Source organism: Pseudophryne corroboree, chromosome 4 (assembly GCF_028390025.1).
Source record: "Pseudophryne corroboree isolate aPseCor3 chromosome 4, aPseCor3.hap2, whole genome shotgun sequence".
Classification (NCBI taxonomy): domain Eukaryota; kingdom Metazoa; phylum Chordata; class Amphibia; order Anura; family Myobatrachidae; genus Pseudophryne; species Pseudophryne corroboree.
In genome coordinates this window covers 540,648,833-540,672,047 of record NC_086447.1, presented here as the reverse complement: position 1 = coordinate 540,672,047, position 23,215 = coordinate 540,648,833, and the positions used below count along the sequence as shown (strand labels likewise).

At 41.5% G+C, this 23,215-nt stretch overlaps 1 protein-coding gene across 8 annotated transcripts in view; it reads left to right on the top strand.

The window, feature by feature from the left end:
- The window catches only part of LAMA2 (laminin subunit alpha 2), a 1,276,598-nt gene that overhangs the window by 386,849 nt on the left and 866,534 nt on the right, over positions 1-23,215 (top strand). For all 8 annotated transcript variants that reach the window (XM_063917336.1, XM_063917337.1, XM_063917331.1 and 5 more), the window contains exons 6-8: positions 6,668-6,757; positions 14,340-14,457; positions 17,171-17,349. In XM_063917336.1, coding sequence (XP_063773406.1) covers positions 6,668-6,757; positions 14,340-14,457; positions 17,171-17,349 — 387 coding nt within the window. The remainder of the gene's footprint in view (positions 1-6,667; positions 6,758-14,339; positions 14,458-17,170; positions 17,350-23,215) is intronic.

Below are 23,215 nucleotides of genomic sequence, written 5' to 3'. Positions count from 1 at the left end.
TATACACATAATGCCCCCAGTAGTAGTGCTGCTTAAACATAATGCCCACAGTGGTAGTGCCACTTAAACACATAATGCCCATAGTAGTAGTGCCCCATATATATAATGCCCATAGTAGTAGTGACCCTTATACATAATGCCCACAGTAGTAGTGCCGCTTATACATACTGCCCATAGTAGTAGTGCCCTTTAAACATAATGCCCACAGTAGTAACGCCATTTAAAGACATAATGCCCATAGTAGTAGCACCCCTTATACATAATGTCCATAGTAGTAGCACCCCTTATACATAATGACCACAGTAGTCGTGCCACTTATACTCATAATGCACATAGTAGTAGAACCACTTTTACACATAAATGCGTACCTTATACATAATGTCCACAGTAGTAGTGCCGCTTATACAAATAATGCCCATAGTATTAGTGCCCCTTATACATAATTCCCACAGTAGTAGCACCCCTTAAACATAATGCCCACAGTGGTAATGCCGCTTAAACACATAATGCACATAGTAGTAGTGCCCTGTATACGTAATGCCCATATTAGCAGCACCCCTTATACATAATGCCCAAAGTAGAAGCACCCCTTATATGTAATGCCCATATTAGTAGCCCCACTTATATGTAATGCCTATAGTATTAGCACCCCTTAAACATAATATCCCTAGTAGTAGCACCTCTTATACGTAATGCCTATAGTAGTAACACTGTTTAAACACGTAATGCCCACAGTAGTAGCACCTCATATACATAATGCCCACAGTGATAGCGCCACTTTTACATAATGCCCACAGTATTAGCACCCCTTAAAAACACAATGCCCATAGTAGTAGCACCGCTTATGCGTAATGCTCATAGTAGTAGAGCCACTTATATGTAATGCCCATAGTAGTAGGGCCGCTTTTATGTAATGTCCATAGTAGTAGCACCGCTTATATGTAATGCCCATAGTAGTAGTGCCACTTATATGTAATGCCCATAGTAGTAGTGCCAATTATATGTAATACCCATAGTAGTAGCATCACTTATATGTAATGTTCATAGTAGTAGCGCAACTTATATGTAATGCCCATAGTAGTAGTGCCACTTATATGTAATGCCCATAGTAGTAGCACTGTTTTTATGCAATGCCCATAGTAGTAGCGTCCACTTATATGTAATGCCCATAGTAGTAGTGCCACTTATATGTAATGCCCATAGTAGCAGCACCACTTTTACGTAATGCCCATAGTAGTAGTGGCGCTTGGATGTAATTCCCACAGATGTAGCATTTAAACACACAATGCCCACACATGGTATACATACACACACACACGCACACGCACACACACACACACACACACACACACACACACACATACATACATACATACATACATACATACATACACTGTCTCTCTCACTCTCTTTCCCTTCACTTCCTAACAGTCTGGCTGGCCATCTCTTCAGCTCATTCTCATAAGTAGCAGCAGCCTGGTCCCATGTATCTCCACCCCCTTAGTCCTGTGTAGTGCCACCCCCCCATTCCTGTGTAGCCATGCCACCTTTTCAGCCTAGAACAACTCTGCTATCATAGGGGAGGGAGTGAGGAGGCTACAAGCTGCCAGTGCTGCCATATAGTGTGACAGGCACAACACCCGGCAGCAGCAGTAGGGGGAAAGGGCAGCGCAGCAGTGATGCAGAGCAGGAAGAGTGCCTCTCTAGCATGGCGCCTACCTGCTCTGCATCCCTTTGCTGTGTGGGTAGCGCCGGACAGATATAACATGTGCAGAGAGTTAAATTTGGGTGGGTTATATAGTTTCTGTGCAGGGCAAATACTGGCTGCTTTATTTTTACACTGCAGTTTAGATTTCAGTTTGAACACACCCCACCCAAATCTTACTCTCTCTGCACATGTTATATCTGCCCCCCCTCGCAGTGCACATGGTTTTGCCCATTAGAAAACAAATGTGCTGTTGCGATCAGTTCTGAATTAGGCCGCAGTTTACACATTCATAATGAGGGTTTCTGAGGATATTTGCACATGCACAGCAACAAAACCATTTGTGAAATCATTGGCATTGTGTACAAATCAGGATCAGGCCCAAAGACACATTGGCCCTCATTCCGAGTTGTTCGCTCGCTAGCTGCTTTTAGCAGCATTGCACACGCTAGGCCGCCGCCCTCTGGGAGTGTATCTTAGCTTAGCAGAATTGCGAACGAAAGATTAGCAGATTTGCGAATAGAAATTTCTTAGCAGTTTCTGAGTAGCTCCAGACTTACTCAGCCATTGCGATCAGTTCAGTCAGTTTCGTTCCTGGTTTGACATCACAAACACACCCAGCGTTCGCCCAGACACTCCCCCGTTTCTTCAGACACTCCCGCGTTTTCCCCAGAAACGCCAGCGTTTTTTCGCACACTCCCATAAAACGGCCAGTTTCCGCCCAGAAACACCCACTTCCTGTCAATCCCACTCCGATCACCAGAACGATGAAAAATCCTCGTTAGGCCGTGAGTAAAATATCTAACTTTTGAGTAAAATAACTAAGCGCATGCGCTCTGCGACCCTTGCGCATGCGCAGTAAGCGACTAATCGCAATATAGCGAAACTCGGCAACGAGCAAACAACTCGGAATGAGGGCCATTGGCTCTGCCTTTACCAAAAATCTTTGATTGTTCCCTAGTTGTTGCTACTTAACATGCAACATGAGAGTCTGTTGTGTCTTTTCATTAAATAAAGGTAACAATGTGCTGCATGGCTAAAGAATAATATGGTATGTATTAATATTTTAGCAGGCACAGTAGCTGGAGATGCCTCTAATAATAAGGGTTAATGCTCTAGACAGAACTGAAGTGTGGCTTTGTCCAGATTTGAAAACGTTTTTTTAAATTAGTCAAAGGTACAGACACTATTTACCACAGTAGCTAGCTTCCTTTGTCTGAATATGAAAGAATATCAAAATACATTAAAGTTCTGTTTGAAAATCCATCACTCTCACAACTAAAGCTTCTGCTGATTTGTTTGATGGTGCACTGAGCATTTAGCTTAGTGATTACCGTTCTGTCTCTGTCGAAGGTTTGTGTATTTGTCATTGTTCTGTGCGATGTGAATGAGGAGCAAATAAAGGGCAGGCAAAATAAATGGTTATAAATCAGTCTCTAAGAACAGGTTCACTGATCCACATTACTAATTGAAAGTATTGATACTGCATTCAACCTTCCAAAGCCCAAACTTAAGAAGGTCATCTTAATTTTATCTGCTTCTCATTCTGGTATGTTCCCAATATCTGTTTTCTGCCCTCTATGCTTGACATTTTCCCATATATGATTTTATTTTGCATAAGCAAAGTCTAATGGTCTCAAGATGGGATCAAACATAAAGTAATCTCTTTGCTGTAATATTGCTATGACAGTTGGGTTGCATAAAGCCCATTGCAGGGTAACCATATGACAACATGATATCACTACACCTTTAAGTACAATAACAGTTTTGGTTAGCCTATCCAAGAGTTGCAGTGACAAATACATACATACCAAATATATATTTTGCTTCAATGATCTGCTGGCACACTACCAATCACAAACAACACGCTCAGGTGCTCAGTCCATATAACAAATATGTAGGCCCGCCATCAAGGGGGGACGGTGGGCATCAGTGAGGATCCACAGGGGCCAGGCCAGCTGCCTGAGCACTGGCAGGGGAGGCAGCCATGGCTAAGCAGAGCGGCTCTATAACAAGAATACTGCAGCAGCTTTGTCCCTCTATGTCTGTCTGCCGGTGTACAGGCCTGTCCCCTTGATCCTCACTGCTGCCACCTGAGCTCCCTTAACTTGGTAAGCTTTTGGGGACGTGGGGGGGGAACTATTGGGAGTGTGTGTGGTGGGGGGGGCCTGCTAAATTTGTCAGTCCCGGGCCCCATCAATTCTGATGGCAGCCCTGCATATATGGATCCATGGATAGACCACTCAGAGACTAATGGTGAAAAAGAAACAGTATTCACAGTGACATGTGCAATCAGTCACCATCTGAGTGCCGTCTATCCTTGGATATATATATATATATATATATATATAGCATTGTACACTGGTATTACGGTTGTCCTTTATGGTAAATTAATTGAGGAACCAATGATGTAGAGTCGGAAGAAAACAGAATGCATCTTCACTGCACGTGAAGGGGCAAAATTGCAGGGCTAAAACTAGGGGTGGGCATATGATGCAAACACCAAGGGCCCAGGGCCTATGTACAGAATGTGTAGTAAATAATTGTTTTTGACATTCAGATGTTTTGCACCTAATATAGGGAAGGCACAAGTGCACTTTGTTAATGATGATGGCTATGACAACTGCATACAAGTGTTTATCCACAAATCAAGGAGCAATTATGGATGACTTTTATTGAACTCTGTATCATGCTTTTTCTGTACCAAAAATAACTGGTTATAAACGTATAGAAACTTGATCAGTTAACACCAGAAAATATAATAGCCGTAAAATAGGAAATACAGAACAGCTCAGTGACTTTTAACGTGGCATTGTCAGATTGTATATTTCTGCCCTGCTAGAGATGCCCCAGCCATCTATAAGTGCTGTTATTGTAAAGTGGAAATGTCTATGAGCCAAAACAGCTGACCTGCAAAGCGGTTGTCCACACAAACTCACAGAACGGGACCACTGAGTAACTGACCTCTCTCTTTACTGAGTTCCTAACTACCTCCTTAAGCAGCATCAGTATCAAAACTGTTAAGTGGGACCTTGATGGGATTGGTTTCAGTGGCCAAGCTGTTACACACAAGCCTCTTATCACCATGTGCAATGCCAATTGCTAGAAGGTGTGATGTTAGCACATCGCAAACAGACTGTGAAGCAGTAGAAAAGCATTCTCTGTCTGAGGGGGATGCGGGCAGGCAGTCTTGATCCTGACAGAATACCAACAGCAGGATCCTGATGGTAAGTACTTAGGTTATAGTTAGGGTTTGGCTTTGAGGGGTGGGAAGGTGATGTGGAATGAGCCTGCGCAAAGCAGTGACTGCAACCCCACCGAACATGGACTCGAATGCTGACATACGAAGCCTTATTGCACATCATCAATGTTTGACCTCAGTAATGGTCTTGTGGCTGAATGGATTAAAATCCCCACAGACTGAAAAGTCTTCCCAAAAGTAAGAGGCTATTCTAGCAGCGAAGGGTGATCAATGCAATATTAATATCCATGGTTTTCTAATGAGGTATTCAACAAGCACATATTATATACAGTAAATGGGATGTTTGGGAGTCCACATACTTTTGGTTATGTAGTATATATTATTAAAGCCCTTATTTCCTATCTTCATCAGGGTTTACACATTAGTTAGACATCCTCCCCCACATAGGCATAGGTAGAGGTTACAAAAATATGGCTTTTGGAACTGTATGCAAAATTAAGTGTTAATCACATGGCCATTTCTTATATAAACACTGGTCTGAGCTCACATTGATTTAACTCTTCATTTAATCAGGTACTTATGTGACATATTTAAATAACTTTCCCAATACTTCACTTCTATTCTATATTAGACTTTACTGAATTGACCCATTATCTCCAAGTGGATCATGTAGGGACCCTAGCACCAGCCTAAAATTATACTTATCATAATCCTTAAAGTTTTCATAGATGCTGATTATGCCCCCTCCTCATACTGATCCAGATGGGTTTGGGAAAATAGCTCCGTCAAAGATAATGGAGTATTTTCTTGTTCTATGGCCAAAATCAGAATGAGGTCTAATTAGAAAGTGCCCCTCAGTCAGTTACGTCACGGGGTAGGTGATGAATGCAGTGGGTACAGGCACCATAGCTAGGTTAGGTCTAATGTTACAGATATGTCAATCTGTGTCACGTGTCCCCTTTTTATTTTGGCACTTTATATGTGTATCCTATGTAGCTGGCTGATGCTGAAAACTGAAACAAAAGAGGATAACAAATGAAGTTAGGTTACATTACTGTATGCTACTGTCAACTACATCACAAATTTCCTGTGTACCTCTTTGGGTTTTGAGGCAAAATTGTCAATGTTGGTAGATGCAATGTGACGTTGCAGCCACCAATATGTGATCATTGTGCAGAACTGAATTAGTGCTTTTATAACTCACAGGCAACCAATGATAGAAGTTTTGATGCCAGGGCCAGCAAATGAAGAAAGATAGTATATACAGTGTATATATATATATATAATTTGAAGTTAACAGAAATTTAGTGATTGGAAAGACTATCTGGCAAGTATTAGCTGTACATGAAATAGCATAATTGTCTGTCTCTTGTTTGTGTCTTTGCATTATGCAATGTACTGTATCTGCCCACACGGGTACATTTCAAACAGACTGCTACAGCAAGATGTTGCGGGGAGGTGGTGGAGAAATACTGCCGGTGCATGCCAATATCAAGAGCAACATCTCCTACAGCACAATGTTACATTATTTAAATTGATCTTTTAGTTTGTAGATGTTGCATGAATATATTTATTTGCTACAGGATGTCAGTAGTTCTGGACAGTCTATGTTAGTGTTGCCTGCTGCAGATTAGCTCACAATCCAATATTTAGTTCAGTACATTGCCAAAGATGTACAATACAAATTTAATGTTATCGTTATTAAATCATTGTACAGCATATGTTATTTAATAAGCAATTATATTTTATTTTCTTTCCAGTATTTCTATTCCATAAAAGATATTTCTGTGGGCGGCATGTGCATCTGCTACGGTCATGCAAGGGCTTGTCCATGGGATCCAAGGACTAATGTGAGTAATAAAGTGTGACTTGATGTAATAATATAACTAGGCACAGATTGATAAAGCATAACTTATATAAGCACTTTCATAGATGGTCTGTTTGTAAAAATGCAAATGCTCAATAAAATTGTTAAGATTTTTTATTTTTTTAAAGAGAACTTCAGACTAGTGTCATACTGTATTTTTACCTATCCCTGATTGATACAATAGCATGGGCTGTGTGGTATCTTATCACATGCAGTTTGTGCAAACACAGAGGGGAACTTCCATTCAATGGATTCTAAGGTGTAAATTTACTAAGAATCTTATTTTACCTGTGTTTGACTGAAATCAAACGTGTGGTATCAATCAAACACAGGTGCTTTTTTAACCAAAACATGTGAATTTACTATGTTCCTGTATTTTAGTTAATCATGTTTTTTAATGGTGTATGTGCTCATGTTTGTTTGCTGTGTTTGCCAGCAGCCAAACACTCCTGTACATGAATTCTGCACAGATCAGTGAAATCTGTGTAGTGCTTTTTGAGCTGCTCCTGGTTCTAAAAATACAGTTGAAAAATGTCTGCTGTCCCCTAATATTTCAAGAACCATCACTGGGCTCTTGGACCAGTCCTGGTCCCAAAATGATGGGAGGGAAAGACGTAGGGGTCCTCCGTATTTTTTAAACTATCAGTGGGGACCACTAGCCAGAGAGGTAATGTTATAGCTGGGGGAAATGTTTATGTTGGTCCCGGCAGCCGTAGCATTACCCCCCCAAATAGTCAGCCCTGGTCCGGGATTCCTGGAGGAGTGGGGACACCCCCAATAAAGGAGTTCTTCCCCTACAGGGCACCCAAGGCCAGGGCTAAAGCCCAGGACTAATCTCGGTATCCATTGTCAGTGGGTGCCAAGTTGATAGCAATTCAGGTGTAACTTTTAAAAATAATAATGTCTTATACAGGTGAAACTAGAGGTACCAGCAAGCCTACCCTGAATGCTGGTACTTGGAGAACCACAAATACCAGCATGGCCCACTGGTACCTGTATTCCCACCTGTAAAAGAAATATTGAAAAAAGTCAGGACTCACACCGTAAAAAGTAAAAATTTATTGAACATTCTTGCACACTCACTCACACTCATTCTCACACATACTTATACACCTACATCCCCTGTAGTCATTCACGTTCTCTTCTCCAGTAAAATCCACCATAACCTGTTAAAAAATTTAAAAGTACTCATCTATTTCAGTGTAGATCAGTATTCTTCATTCCAGTAGGCATTCAGGGATTATAAATAAAAAAAAAACACTATGGCATACGCAATGGACATAGTAGATCTATGTGTGTTCATATAAATTCCCTTTCCCAAATGTGGTCCTTCAAGTGACTTCTGTCTCTAGGAGACTTCATGCATTTTCCCCCCCTGTATTTTTAGAACCAGGACCAGCTCAAAGAGCACAGGGCTGGTTATTCTTATGGGGAAGAGGGATGCCACACAGTTTTTTTGTTTTTTTTAACCATTTCAACACATTTTAACAGAGAAGTACTGCACAGATCTCACTGATCTACGCTGACTTCTCTAAACAGGCTGCTGAGAAGGATGTCTATTTGCATTTTGATCCAAGTTTGCTCAATTCACGGGTGTGTTTCCAGAAACGATTCTAGGTAAATTCCTATGTTTCAGCATTGTCTATGCAAATTACATCCGAGTTTGACCGATGGTGTATTGGTCGCTTGTCCCTGACCACCCATGTTTGAAACTTCTGTTTCACCTAACCCTCACGGTTTGGACTTTGGTAAAGTTCCTAATTTTGAAAAATGGGCAAACAGCCCCGGAGCTTAGAAAATTTACACCTAAGGGTGCTGTAGCCTGGAGAAAGGTAGAATGTGAATTGAACTGTGCCAGAGGCAAATCATTGGACATTGGACTATTCTATTATCTGCCATATTCCACTATATTCTAAGCTAGAGTGAGTTATTAAATATCATCATGCTGGGTTTTAATGTTGATTAGCATATGCCAATCTAACAAAATACTGCATAATTTATAAAATAGAGAGGATTATAATGATTCATAGATTAAACATTTTTAAATACTTCATATATTAGTCATTTATTTTCAGATCTGTCTGGTACAGTAGCTCCTCTTTTGTGGTGGCCGCTGTATTACCAATAGTTTTCTGTGCAAAGACAGATTCATCAAGCAAACTTTTACAAATACAGTACATGCTCCCTGCCACCATAGCTTTGTAAAGAGGAACAAAAAGAGGATGAAATAGTGCATTTCTCTTTTACCTGTCTTCCAAACAAATGATTAGTCCACAGATGAATGACAGGTTGAATACAATGCTAAATTGTAATTAGTTTGTACAAAAAAAATAATAGTATATATATATATATATATATATATATATATACACTCTTCCCAAAACAGCATGGCACTGACAGGGACTCCTCTCCAACCAGTGTTTAATAAAGGGGTAACATCGACACATTTCGAGGCTGCTGCCTCTTCCTCAGGATACACCAGCAATATACTATATATGTATACAGGTTGAGTATCCCTTATCCAACACTCAAAAGCCCACATTTTTGGGTCACCTACTGATTTATTAAAAATAAAATACGAAGAAATCACATGTACATACTGTAAGTATTCACAGCCTTTGCCATGAAGCTCAAATTTAGCTCAGGTGCATCCAGTTTCCACTGATCATCCTTTAGATGTTCCTACAGCTTAATTGGTGTCCACCTGTGGTAAATTCAGTTGATTGGACATGATTTGAAAAGGCACACACCTGTCTATATAAGGTCCCACACTTGACAGTGCATGTCTGAGCACAAACCAAGCATGAAGTCAAAGGAATTTTCTGTATACCTCCGAGACAGGATTATCTTGAGGCACAAATCTGGGCAAGGGTACAAAAAATATCTGCTGCTTTGAAGATCTCAATGAGCACAGTGGCCTCCATCATCAGTAGCGCTCCTGAACCAACATGTTTCGACTATAGTATTAAGTCTTTGTTAAGGTTAACTATAGTCGAAACATGTTGGTTCAGGAGCGCTACTGATTTATCTTTGCACACCTGGGATCAGACGTTCAGGCATTTCCTGCTAGGCATTTCACGGCCGTTCTTGCCTTTCAGGTATACCTTTATTCCATCTACTGTCTGGTACCCTTGGTTTTTATATGTATTGTTTTTGGAATAAATTTTAAGGATTTTAAGAATTCCCATTCTGGTTTCTTTTTGGTGGTCACTCCTCCATTTTGGGAAATTGAGTGTTTACATCACCACCTTTGGTCACTTATACATGGGCGGAGGAGGAAGATCAAAGAAACCATTATAGGAGTATAACTGCCATGTGCTATGTGAGTATGGTACGTCCCGTTATAGGGAGCGATATATGAAGGTGTGTTCACGGTGTGTCCATTTTTCACTATTGGCAATTGGTGACTAAAGATACCTTTATGGGAGTCATTCACCTATATATAGTGTGAGTTCCGGTATGCAGATCTTTTTCACCGCATAGAGATTTATATATATCCACATGGGTGTCGCCAATCTATTGTAGACATACTACACTATGTTATTTCCATCTGGTCTTCTTTTGAGGTTGTTTCGTTATTGAAGAGAACCATATGGATTGATGACCGGGAGTTGACACATCACCCAAAAGTTGTCCAGTGACCCCTTTAAGACACGTCTTCCAAAGGTTTATTTGGACATTCATGTTGGAACGGGACTGAGCGCTGTGATATACTCCATTTTCTGTAAATTGGCTATCTAAACTTAGTGATTAGGGGAGAAGGGACCTAGTCATGGAGGTGACCAAGAACCCGATGGTCACTCTGTCAGAGCTACAGCATTCCTCTGTGAAGAGATGAGAACCTTCCAGAAGGACAACCATCTCTGCAAAAATCCACCAATTAGGCCTGTGTAGTAGAGTGGCCAGATGTAAGCCACTCCTTAGTAAAAAGCACATGGCATCCCACCTGGAGTTTTCCAAAATGCACCTGAAGGATTCTCAGACCTTGAGAAACAAAATTCTCTGGTCTGATGAGACAAAGATTGAACACTTTGGCGTGAATGCCAGGTGTCATGTTTGGAGGTAACCAGGCACCACTCATCACCAGGCAAATAACATCCCTACAGTGAAGCATGGTGGTGGCAGCATCATGCTGTGGGGATGGTTTTCAGCGGCAGGAACTGGGAGACTAGTCAGGATAGATGGAAAAACAAATGCAGCATTGTACAGAGACATCCTAAATGAAAACCTTCTCCAGAATGCTCTTGACCACAGACTGGGGCGACGGTTCATGTTTCAGCAGGACAACGACCCTAAGCACACAGCCAAGATATCAAAGGAGTGGCTTCAGGACAACTCTTGAATCTGATTGAACATCTCTGGTGAGATCTGAAAATGGCTGTGCACCAACACTTTCTCATCCAAACTAATGGAGCTTGAGAGGTGCTAAAAATAGGAATGGGTGAAACTGCCCAAAGATAGGTGTGCCAAGCTTGTGACATCATATTCAAAAAGACTTGAGGCTGTAATTGCTGCCAAAGGTGCATCAATAAAGTATTGAGCAAAGGCTGTGAATACTTATGTACATGTTATTTCTTCATTTTTTATTTTTTATAAATTTGCAAAAATCTCAAACTTTTTTCACGTTGTCATTATGGGGTAACATAACAAAATGTGGAAAAAGTGAAGCACTGTGAATACTTTCCAGATGCACTGTATATAATAAAGAAATACATACATAAATACAGATACAGTATCAGAACATTGTACATGCATCAATTTCTTTTCATTTTACTTATTTTGTTATTGCTAAATGCCACATACAGTAAGGTAATTAAACTACTTGAACATGTAAATACCCTGTATGGTATGTAATATTTGCAGCCACCAACACTGGTTTTACATATTATATTGACCATAAATCATTTGAATTGGTCCTGGACCACCAATCCAAGTAACCCTTGCAAGTGTCCCGAGGCACCGTTTGAGACCCATTGCTTTAGTAGGTAAATGGTAAACACAGACTGTCATGAAATAGTAATTCTGTAAGGACTGCATTTGAAACTTAGGGACTGAATCAGAGATGGAAGTTGTTCCAATGTTAATGGATTTAGGCGATGTTATGAGGACCATAACCAGATTACAGGGGAGATGCAGGGCAAACTGTACCCCGTGCCCCCCTTTGTCAGGGGGCCCTCTGGCCAGAGCACACTGACATTACTAGCTGTACCTCTTAAGCAACAGCAGAACCAGCAGCCAGAATGCGAGGACAGTATGCAGTGCAGGTAGAGACACAGGAATATCATGTTTTATAAGCTACCAACAGGAGGGTGGAGAGAGCTGTGAGCGACACAGGGATCCTAGCTTTTCCTCATCTCCACCTGGGTGTCTTAGTCCTGTGTCAACTGTTACGCAACTAAACCATTTGGGTCTGGAGATAGAGACACACACAGAGAGTCCTCCTGAGTCCTGTCCCAGTGTGTAAGTAGTACAGAGGCTGCTGCTATTCCTGCATGTGACAAGATAAATTATTTTATTTTTCTATGTGTATTTTAAGGTTAAGTTTTCTTTGTTCCACTACAAGAAAAGTTTATAAAATTGTTGTCTTTTAATTAGGTGGAGCTATAAACTGTACCCAGGCATTATTAAACTATTAGTTAAAACTTATATACACCATTGGTTTAAATTTAATATACACAATCTATACCTCCCACCATAACCCTCTCCAGGAGGGACAAAATGCTCTCTACCTGGACTGCCTTCTTAATTTAGGATTGCAATCACCTGTGTTGAAATACTTTTCTTATCAATTGAATAGTTTAACACAGGTGACACCAATCATATATTAAGTGGGAAGTCCAGATAGAGAGCATTTTGTCCCTCCTGGAATGGGACATCCTCCACGTTCCATTGGGGCCCCCTGCCTTAAGTGTCCTGGGCACCCCCAATGCTTAACCCGGCCTGATGAGGACTGTGCATGCATCGGAGATGCAGTGCACATGTGCCTGGATACAGCTGCAACATCAGTCACAGTGCGCTGTAAACTGCAGCATTATTGACAGGTTTTGTGGAAGTTCCAGAGCCAGCACCTGCATCTTATGATGCAGATTCACTGGCCTCAGCAGCTTAGATGCAGTGGACTTTCTGAGCAACCTTAGGGCAAATCAATTGTTTGATGCTGCGATTGATGGTCGCAGCCAGTGGATTAGAAAATCTCGCAGTGGGTGTCTTTTTACATAAACTGCCTCCTGTGGCATATGCATATTTTAGCAGAGCCACTAAATACAAATATTCAGCAGTGGCAACATCTGCATCAACTGCTGAATCAAACCCTTAAGCTGGGTCCACTTTTGAGCGACATCAGAATGAATGCCCATCAGCCCAGATTGCCCATACACACTGGAACAGTGTTGATGAGATATGGAACAATAATGTTCTGATAGCATACTACAGGATTCTAGCGATATATTGTCATGTTTGATGTGCAGCACATCAAACCTGACAACGTTGCTAGTGACTGTGGGCACCCACTTATTGGGCATACACGCTGCCTGATATGTGCCGATGTGAGCAATATGTCAGTCTGGTCAACCAGATCAGGCGACATATCACTCAGTGTGTACCCAGCTTTAGTCTTAAAGCTGCATTTCCACATAATAAAATATTTTCCAAGGAGCTCCTTATCTGTCCCTACCCCTACCTTGTGATTGGTCCTTCTTCTCACACACCCTTTTATTTGCATTTACATTTGGAAAACTGGTCTTGTATTACATTACTTTTACATTATATATTACCCAATTGGTACAGTCAAAAGTAATACTTCTGTAATTGTTATGCTGTACATTTCCTGCTACAAATAGCATAGTATATGTGTTCAAATATATGTGATCTATCTTCATTTTTGTGATGCATCTTATGCCTGCAACAGCCAATTTGCAAGACAGATATTAATGTAATCGTATCATGTGCTCTGGTGATGAGTGTTCCTACAGTACTAATTTCTGATTCCATCCAAATGAGCGACAAGCCCATAGTCTAAAATGTTTTTGTTAATAGAAAACTGTGACACTGTAGTTTTACACTAACCATGTGTCACAATCACAATGATTACATTTAACTTTTAGGGCGATATTCAATTAATATATCGCTCCCGATCTCATCCTTAAAGTGATGAGAGCTTGAAGGATGATATTCAATCGTCCCCTGTTATTGCCCCTATCATGCCCATAGCAGTCAGGTTTAGGCGCTTAAAGCAGATAAACCTGACTAAAGTCATGGGAATGATCACAAAAAGTCCTGTTTGGGCGCCCAAACTGGTCACTTTTTGCGCATTTCAGCTCGCCACCCCATGGTGTAGCGGGCTGAAATGCTAATATCATGTCTGTTGGCAGAAACATTTGAATAGCTGCCGCCACGCATGCTAGAGGGAAGGAGGGGGCGGCAACAATTGAATTCTGCCCTTAGTTTGACTTGGAAGTACACAAAAATTGTAATTTAACACATTATTGTTATAAGTTTATTTTAGCATGTCTTTTGTTGTTGTGTATCCTTATGATATTTTAAGTTACTGTTGTTTTATGTCACAGAAATCATCCTGCGAATGTGAGCACAATACATGTGGGGCTAGCTGTGATAAATGCTGTCCTGGGTACCACCAAAAACCTTGGCGTGCTGGAACTTTCCTTACAAAACATGAGTGTGAACGTAAGTAAATCATCAAGTTCTTGTAACTTTATAAAAAACAATGAGGTCCAGAAACACTTATTGTCCAGTGCACAATTTCCACAGATACAATAACAAAGCTTCTGCAAGAATTCATCCTTAAGCAGTGGTGGAAGTATAGGGGGTATATGAGGTGAAGGAGGCCTGACAATGCAGGTGTCCACTGAGACCCTCACTCTTTTTTCTCCCCCACTCTGTTCCCAAATAATGGGGTCCTTTTATGAGGTCCTTGAGGCTAAAATGACATTGATGGACCTCTATCCAAATATTCCTATGTGGCCAGTTGATTGTTTGATCCATCTCTGTCCTGTAGAACTCTCCATCTCAATTCTATGAGTTCATTACATGTAACAACATCTAACAACACACAAATTCAGGGTATATTATTATTTTTTAAGTATTAATAACCAAGAACAAAATAATCTTAAAATACTAAACAGAAAATAGATTTACTCTCTTATGCAAAATAGATTTTCATTATGTCTTTAGCTACTTATTAAAAGATAAGAAAAAAGAAAATATACTATACATAAAACAAATATTTAAAAAATATAAAACTTTAACAAAATATACACATTCTAGAGATGAAACTTTAACAGTGCAAAAGCAAATACATCATTTTCTGTTCTGTCATTACTGCAGTTTTTAAGACACTGGTCCAATACAATGGTGAAAAGGTATTAAGAAATAAATCCTTTATATAAAACGCCAATGTACTGTATATGAGAAACTGTTAAATAACAGTTATTTTATAGCAAATAGCTCCAACCCTGTAATAAAATATTACAAAGGAAGTGCAGCCTCCTGAATAAATGCTGCTGTTATGTCTGTGTGACTGTCAGACAAAGGAGCCCTTGCAATAACGTGTGCAGCTATTCTATTCCCAATAATAAGTAACCTCTGCCACAGAGAACATGAAAAGAGAAAACAATGTGTCTGTAGGTTAAAGGGAAAAATATGTTGCTGCATTTTCTATATGTTTGTAGAGTTCAAGATAAAATCTGCTGTTTCTTGAAAGAACATTTTACAGTTGTAATACAATATAATAACAGTGCAATGAAATAAGTGATTCCTGTAGCAGTGGGACAGGCTGTACCTGTCAAAATTGTACTTAAAAGCCTCAGTTGTTCATAATGCTACCAATATGTGTTATTTAAATCAAAGATAAAACTTAATTATCTGAAATTCCTATTTTGAGAAACATGAATATGCTAGGGGTTTATTACCGAGCTGTGAGAGAATCACAGCAATACAAAATATTCTGTCCCTTCAATTTAAAAAAATTAACTATCCCGTAAAAGCTTTGCTGGCCAGTCATTAACCATTATGATACAGCAGCCTTCATTATTATTTTACCCACTTCTCTACGGAGAACAAGTGGGTCTTGTCCTCAGCGTATACCCTAAAACTGAGCGACAACATCACTTTAAAATAACTAACTAAATCATAGGTCTGCAAACTCGGTCCTCATTACCTAACAAAGTACATGTTTTGAAGGTAACCCAGCAGGTGCACAGGTGTATTAATTACTCACAGACACATTTTAAAAGGTCAGCTGGTGGAGTTAATTATTTCACTTGTGATTCTGTGAGGAGACCTGCAAAACATACACTGTGTGGGGTAATGAGGACCGAGTTTGCAGACCTATGAACTAAATAAATAAATGTATAAAAAAAGGTGGGGTTAGAGAATAAACTGGGTTTATTCTCTGAAAACTTATATCTCATGCCCTGAGTACTTTTGGTTAACAAAATTGGCAAATATCCATTACTGAAAACAACCTAGACTTGAAGAGTAATGGGCCCTACACATTGGCCGAGCTGCCTGACGGCGGCTACGGCTGACGGGCGACCCGGCGGCGGGGGGGGGGGGGGGCAGTGACGGGGGGTAGTTGCTCCACTCCCCCCGTCACATGGCTCCATAGAACTGCAGGCAAATATGGACGAGATCATCCATATTGGCCTGCATGTACAGCCGACGGGGGACCAGCGATGAACGAGCGCGGGGCCGTGCATCGTTCATCGCTGGTGCCTCCACACTGCACGATATGAACGTTATCTCGTTCATTAATGAACGAGATCGTTCATATCATGCAGTGATGTCGACCAGTGTGTAGGGCCTATAAGTAAATCTAAAAATAAATGTTTCTAAGAGGCGTATAATTTATATGAGGAACTTTAACTGTTAATATTCACCCTTACCTTTCACAATTTTTCTGTAATTCATCTTGCCTCTTTAATAAAAGTATAACTTCTGAAAAGCTGCTATTTTTGTGAGGCAGCTTTTTGGAAAAATTATATTCCCCCCTCCCCCTGCAGCTGAGGCGGACATAAGGACTTCCTCACACTTTCATAGCTTGAAGTGGAGAAAAGAGCAGGAGAAAAGAGAAGTGTCAATGGAGGATAGCTGGTATCCCCCAGGCACCCTGGACAGCGCTTCTCCTCAGCACCTGCATGCCAGGATAGCCAACAGTTTAACTTTCAAATGCTGGAAAAAATGCATTTTCAGAGTTTGTTCAATTTCCCAATTTCAACATCCCCAAGTATGGGGAGTCATATCTCCTTCATTACACCTTTTGATGAATGAGGCTGCAACTAAAAAATGAGAAACATGGGTGAAGTAATTGCAAAACAGCCCTATCAAGTGATCATGAATATGCCACTAACTTATATATAATATATTTCTCATTTTATAGCATGCAATTGTCATGGAAAGACAGCGGAATGTTACTATGATCAAGCAGTAGCAGACAAGAATCTGAGTTTGAATATTCATGGCGAATATAATGGAGGTGGAGTTTGTATTGATTGTACAGAGAACACGGCTGGAGTCAACTGTGAGACTTGTAAAAATAATTTCTACCGGCCACAATGGGTACAGTGTACAAAACATCATATTTTCAATATAATCATTCTAATGAGCATTCAACATATTTACTTTTCATTAAGTCTATTCTCGCCAGTGATGACAATGTTAGGTAAACTGAGGTGGTTGCCTAGAGTAGCAATATTTCAGTCACTCATAGTGTTTTTATTACTCCCAGTGATCCCATACTCACATTGGCAGCCATGCAGATTTAACCAAACTCTTCCCATACAAGTGAGGAGGGCAGGGTGCTGTGATAGTGTCATTGTGTTCCTACCCCATGCTATACAATGCCAATATTACAATCATTGTAAAATGGGGGGGTGAGCCATGGTTCTGTGATTCACATCATCAAGCAACCCAGACTACCCAGTTCACTTTGGAAGTTGGTGTTAGGGAGCTCCAGCACAATTGTGTAAGACTCCTAGAGCGAGTGAGAGGGTCTTCTGCCTATAACAGCCGTTCATTGTTCGCTTAGTGTTTGATTTACACACCGATAATTAGGATACCACCAGGACTTAAAATTACAGCAGTAGGGGCTTTCCATATTGGCTGGAGACCACAGGTTAATAGGCTGGAGTAACTATAATAATAATAATAATAATAATAATAATAATTTTATTTATATAGCGCTCTTCCTCCAATAGGACTCAAGGTGCTTAACAGATACATAGCATAATATAGTACAGAAAATAATGAAGTACATTTTCATAAAATACAGAAGCATGAAGATACTAAAAAGGACATTATGGAAATGCTTGAGTAAACAGAAAAGTCTTGAGTCTATTTAATACAATATTAATAAGACTGGAACACAGGGGGTTAAAGTAAGGACTTGATCCGGATCTCAGCAAAGGCAGGAGAGACACTGTGAGGTGGAATATTAACACAGTACAGCTGATAAATAGTTTGCATGCTGAGCTGGGGACAGAGACCAGTAACTTACACACAAGGCATACGCTATAGCCGGCAGGGGTAAAGTGGGCTGGCTGCCTTTGAAGAGGTGAGTAGACAAATCAGAAGAGAGCCGAGTAGGTAAGAATAATTACTTATTCTGTGCAGTTAGTTGCAGCACTGCACATCTGGAATCGCTAGGTAACCAGGAATGCAGTAGCTTTCCAGCATTCTAGTTGCCTAGCAATGAGTGAGGACCGCTGACCCTTGCGGCCGGAAGGTAACAACTGGGACTCACAAGAAAAATAAGCCGCATAGCGACTTGTAACAGTGGGCATAATTGGGCAACTGCACAGGGGCCTCCTGGAGGTTCGTATGTCTTTTCTGGCATCTGGAAGAGCCACCTGAGATTCTGGAGTGTCCAGGAAGATTTGGTAGAGTAAATAAGTATGACTCTTCCTCATTGTCTGTCAATGTTTTTTATATTAATAAGTAACTTAAAGTTAAAGAAATTTGAGCACTTTCTACTATGTGCAGTGATGCTTCAGACCACTGCTCCTTGATGTCAGTGATAGACAGGAAATGTGGTGCTGCACTGTGATGTCAGAGAGCAGTATTGCATTCCCAGCCTGTCACTGTCAAGAAAGATCAGCAGAACTGCAGGTAACACTGGGATGGGACAACCCCCTTGTTTGCGTTTTACCCCAACTCTCCATGTAAGATGCTTGGGGGCAGTGCCGTAACTAGACATTTTAGTGCTGTGTGCAAGAAACCGCATCGGCACCACCCCTCATGCTTTGAAATTAGTGCTACCTCTCCCCCCCCTCCCTTTCCATCAATCACACACAGCTAGTTACACCGCTGCGAGAGCGGTAACTAGACATTGTGGTGCCCTCTGCCAGAAAGAGAGTTGTCCCCACTCCGATAGCCACATTACACTGCACAGTAGCACCCATTCGTCACATTACACTGCATGGTAGTGTCCATTTGTCACATTACACAGCACACTAGTGTACATTAGTCACATTACAAAGCATAGTAGCGTACATTAGTCACATTACATCACACGGTGGCATCAACCAGTCACATTACACTGCTCAGTAGTGTCTGTTACTCACATTAGACTGCACAGTAGCACCCATGTCACATTACACAGCACGGTAGCATCCGTCAGTCACATTACACAGCACAGTAGCATCTGTCAGTCACATTACACAGCACAGTAGCATCTGTCAGTCACATTACACAGCACAGAAGCAACTTTCAGTCACATTACACAGCGCGGTAGTGTTCGCCAGTCACATTACACAACACGGTAGAGTCCTCCAGTCACATTACACAGCAAGGTAGCGTCTGCCAATCACATTACACAGCGCGGTAGTGTCCGCCAGTCACATTACACCCCACATTAGCGCCCACTTTTCACATTGCACAGTGCGGTAGCGTCCTCCAGTCACATTACACAGCAAGGTCGCGTCTGCCAATCACACTACACAGCACGGTAGTGTCCGCCAGTCACATTACACCCCACATTAGCACCCATTAGTCACATTACACCAGACAGTGGTACTCCAAATATATATATATATATATATATATATATATTCTTCTGCTATGGTATAAAAATATATACATTATATATATACCCAGATAAGGTGCGGCACTCGACTTGAATAAAGAGACAACCAAACCACGCTTTCAGCAACGTTTCAGTGTAATAAACACTATCATCAGGCTAACAGAACCATAAGCAACACATACCTTATATACTTTAAAACACCACGTGTAACGCCCTTGTCTGCACCGGGACTGCACACCCGGCCGGCATCAAGCATCAATGACGTCACTCCCCGCGGACAAGCGCACAGGGAATGACACAGTGCACACCATCACCATAGTTACAGCTTAAACAAAGCAAAAACGGAACATTGATGTAAACGGTAGAAACAAAGTAACATGAGATATGAAGCAACAACAAAAAGATAGACATTGCCATTAGATGAAAGAAACATAGTATAATGAATCATTAAAAATATGAAAGTATTAAGCTCTCATTAAGACCATGAGGGGACAAAACTCCCAATCTGTGGATCCATCTGGCTTCACATTTCAATAATTGCAAATTACGATCTATATACATAGTTTTATATTATAGCAGAGGAGTATGTACACACAATATGATGTATTCAATTTACAGGGGATATTACATTACTGTATATGCAGGGTTTTTTTTGGGGGGGGGTCTTACAAAATCTCTACACTAGTAGTTTATCTTTTTTTTCTTTATTTTAGATAAACTACACAGTAGTTTATCTAAAAAGTCACTGAGAGACATTCCAAAATTACAAAACACAAGAAGTCATTCTTAATGTTATTTGTTTAACTGAAATAAGTATTAATAATAAGCACATACCTACAATGTAAGCAGCACTTGCATTAGAGTCTGCACAAGGGGAGGGAGGGACAGAGGGAGAGAGACTTCACTTGGGTTAAGCAGCAGCAGCTGTCTCCTCTCCACTGAGTACCCGGAAGCCATGTACAGTGCAGGAGAACAGGAAGAGGGGAGGGGGAGGGGGAAGCAAAGCACATGGGGGGGGGGGAGGGAGACTGACAGACACAGATTGCCCAGTGCTGCCTGCTATGCCTGTAGTATATATTAGCAGCAGTGCCTCCAGCAGGGAAGGAGCCAGGCGCAACACTACTAATATACAGTGTACACTACATCGGGCAGCGCAGAAGCTGGTGGCAGCCAATCAGTGTTGATGGTACACCCACAGAGCAACTGTGCTGTGTGCTAAGCACCATCCACCCAGACCTAGTTACGGCCCAGATTGGGGGTACTCAGTGCTTGAAAAGTAGCGTGCTGATGGTGAGAGCCAAGGCACCCAGTTTCCCTTGTATTTGCTCTAGTTATATTGTAGCTGAGAAGTAAAGGCTGATTGAATTACAAAAGGCTGCTGCTTCACTATTTCTAGCACAGAAACAGGTTTGAAGCTACTTTATTTCTAGATAGTGCAATGTAAAGATAGACAAAAATAAGAAATGTATTGGCAGATTATTTATGAAGAGAAGATTAATGGCACGCTCCGCATCTAAAAAATGGCATTATCCAAAGGAGAATGTTAAAAATGTAGTGCTTGCCAAGCAATTGGATTTTGTTTCACAATAAATGCATTCATTGGGCATATCATAATGCTGTAATGCAAAATAGTTTCATCATGCAAGCAAAAATCAGTGTGCGTTCCTGCATTCTTATATCAGAGTGTTAAATTGCAGTACATGAATCATAAAGTATGCCAACATTAAAATACAGCATATATAAGTATATTTATAGAGAGAGAGACATTGTGTTTATACCTTATTCCTCTTTAATAACTATAGTGCATGACTACGCACCGTAACCCTGTATATCCTTATCCATTGGGAATTTCTATTACATCCTAGAGGATGCTGGGGACTCCGTAAGGACCATGGGGATAGACGGGCTCCGCAGGAGACATGGGCACTTTAAGAAAAACTTTAGGTATGGGTGTGCACTGGCTCCTCCCTCTATGCACCTCCTCCAGACCTCAGTTTGATACTGTGCCCAAAGGAGACTGGGTGCATTACAGGGAACTCTCCTGAGTTTCCTGTCAGAAAGTATTTTAGTTAGGTTTTTTATTTTCAGGGAGCCTGCTGGCAACAGACTCCCTGCATCGAGGGACTGAGGAGAGAGAAACAGATCTACTTCTGTGAGTTTCAAGGCTCTGTTTCTTAGGCTACTGGACACCATTAGCTCCAGAGGGATTGGTACGCAGGTCTCACCCTCGCCGTCCGTCCCAGAGCCGCGCCGCCATCCTCCTCGCAGAGCCGGAAGATAGAAGCCGGGTGAGAATGAGAAGAAAAGAAGACTTCAGAGGCTGCAGAAGACTTCTTGATCTTCACAGAGGTAACGCACAGCAGTAAAGCTGTGCGCCATTGCTCCCATACACCTCACACACGACAGTCACTGTAAAGGTGCAGGGCGCAGGGGGGGCGCCCTGGGCAGCATATAAACCTCTCCTTTGGCAAAAATACATATATACATGTACAGCTGGGCACTGTACATGTATATAAAGAGCCCCCGCCAGTTTTTTAAGATTTTTGAGCGGGATAGAAGCCCGCCGCTGAGGGGGTGGTGCTTCTCCCTTAGCACTCACCAGCGCCATTTTCTCCACAGCACAGCACTGAGAGGAAGCTCCCCGAACTCTCCTCTGCTTACTCACGGTGACAGAGGGTTTTCAAGAGGGGGAGCACATAATTGGTGCATATACATATAAAAGGCGCTACTGGGTAAACATTTTGTGTTTCTTCCTGGGTCATATAGCGCTGGGGTGTGTGCTGGTATACTCTCTCTCTGTCTCTCCAAAGGGCCTGGTGGGGAAACTGTCTTCAGATAAGAGTTTCCCTGTGTGTGTGGTGTGTCGGTACGTGTGTGTCGACATGTCTGAGGTAGAAGGCTCGCCTAGGGAGGAGGGGGAGCGTATGAATGTGAGGTCTCCGTCGTTTTCGCCGACACCTGACTGGATGGATATGTGGAATGTTTTAAGTGTTAATGTAAATTTATTGCACAAAAGATTAGACAAACCTGAAGCTAGGGAACAGTCAGGGAGTCAACCCATGTCTGTCCCTATGTCGCCGGGACCTTCAGGGTCTCAAAAGTGCCCACTATCACAAATAGGAGACACAGATACCAACACGGATTCTGACTCCAGTGTTGACTACGATGATGCAAAGTTACAGCCAAAAGTAGCTAAATGTATTCGTTATATGATTATTGCAATAAAAGAGGTTTTGCATATCACAAAGGAACCCCCGGTCCCTGACACGAGCAGTGCCAGATTAAGGACCACATGGGCCTGGAGCTGAAATTTATGAAGGGCCTATTGTGTACCGCCGCAGGGGTTGTGACCAGCAACAGCGGGTTTGTGACTCATGCAGGACCCGCCACACATTGGCCCTC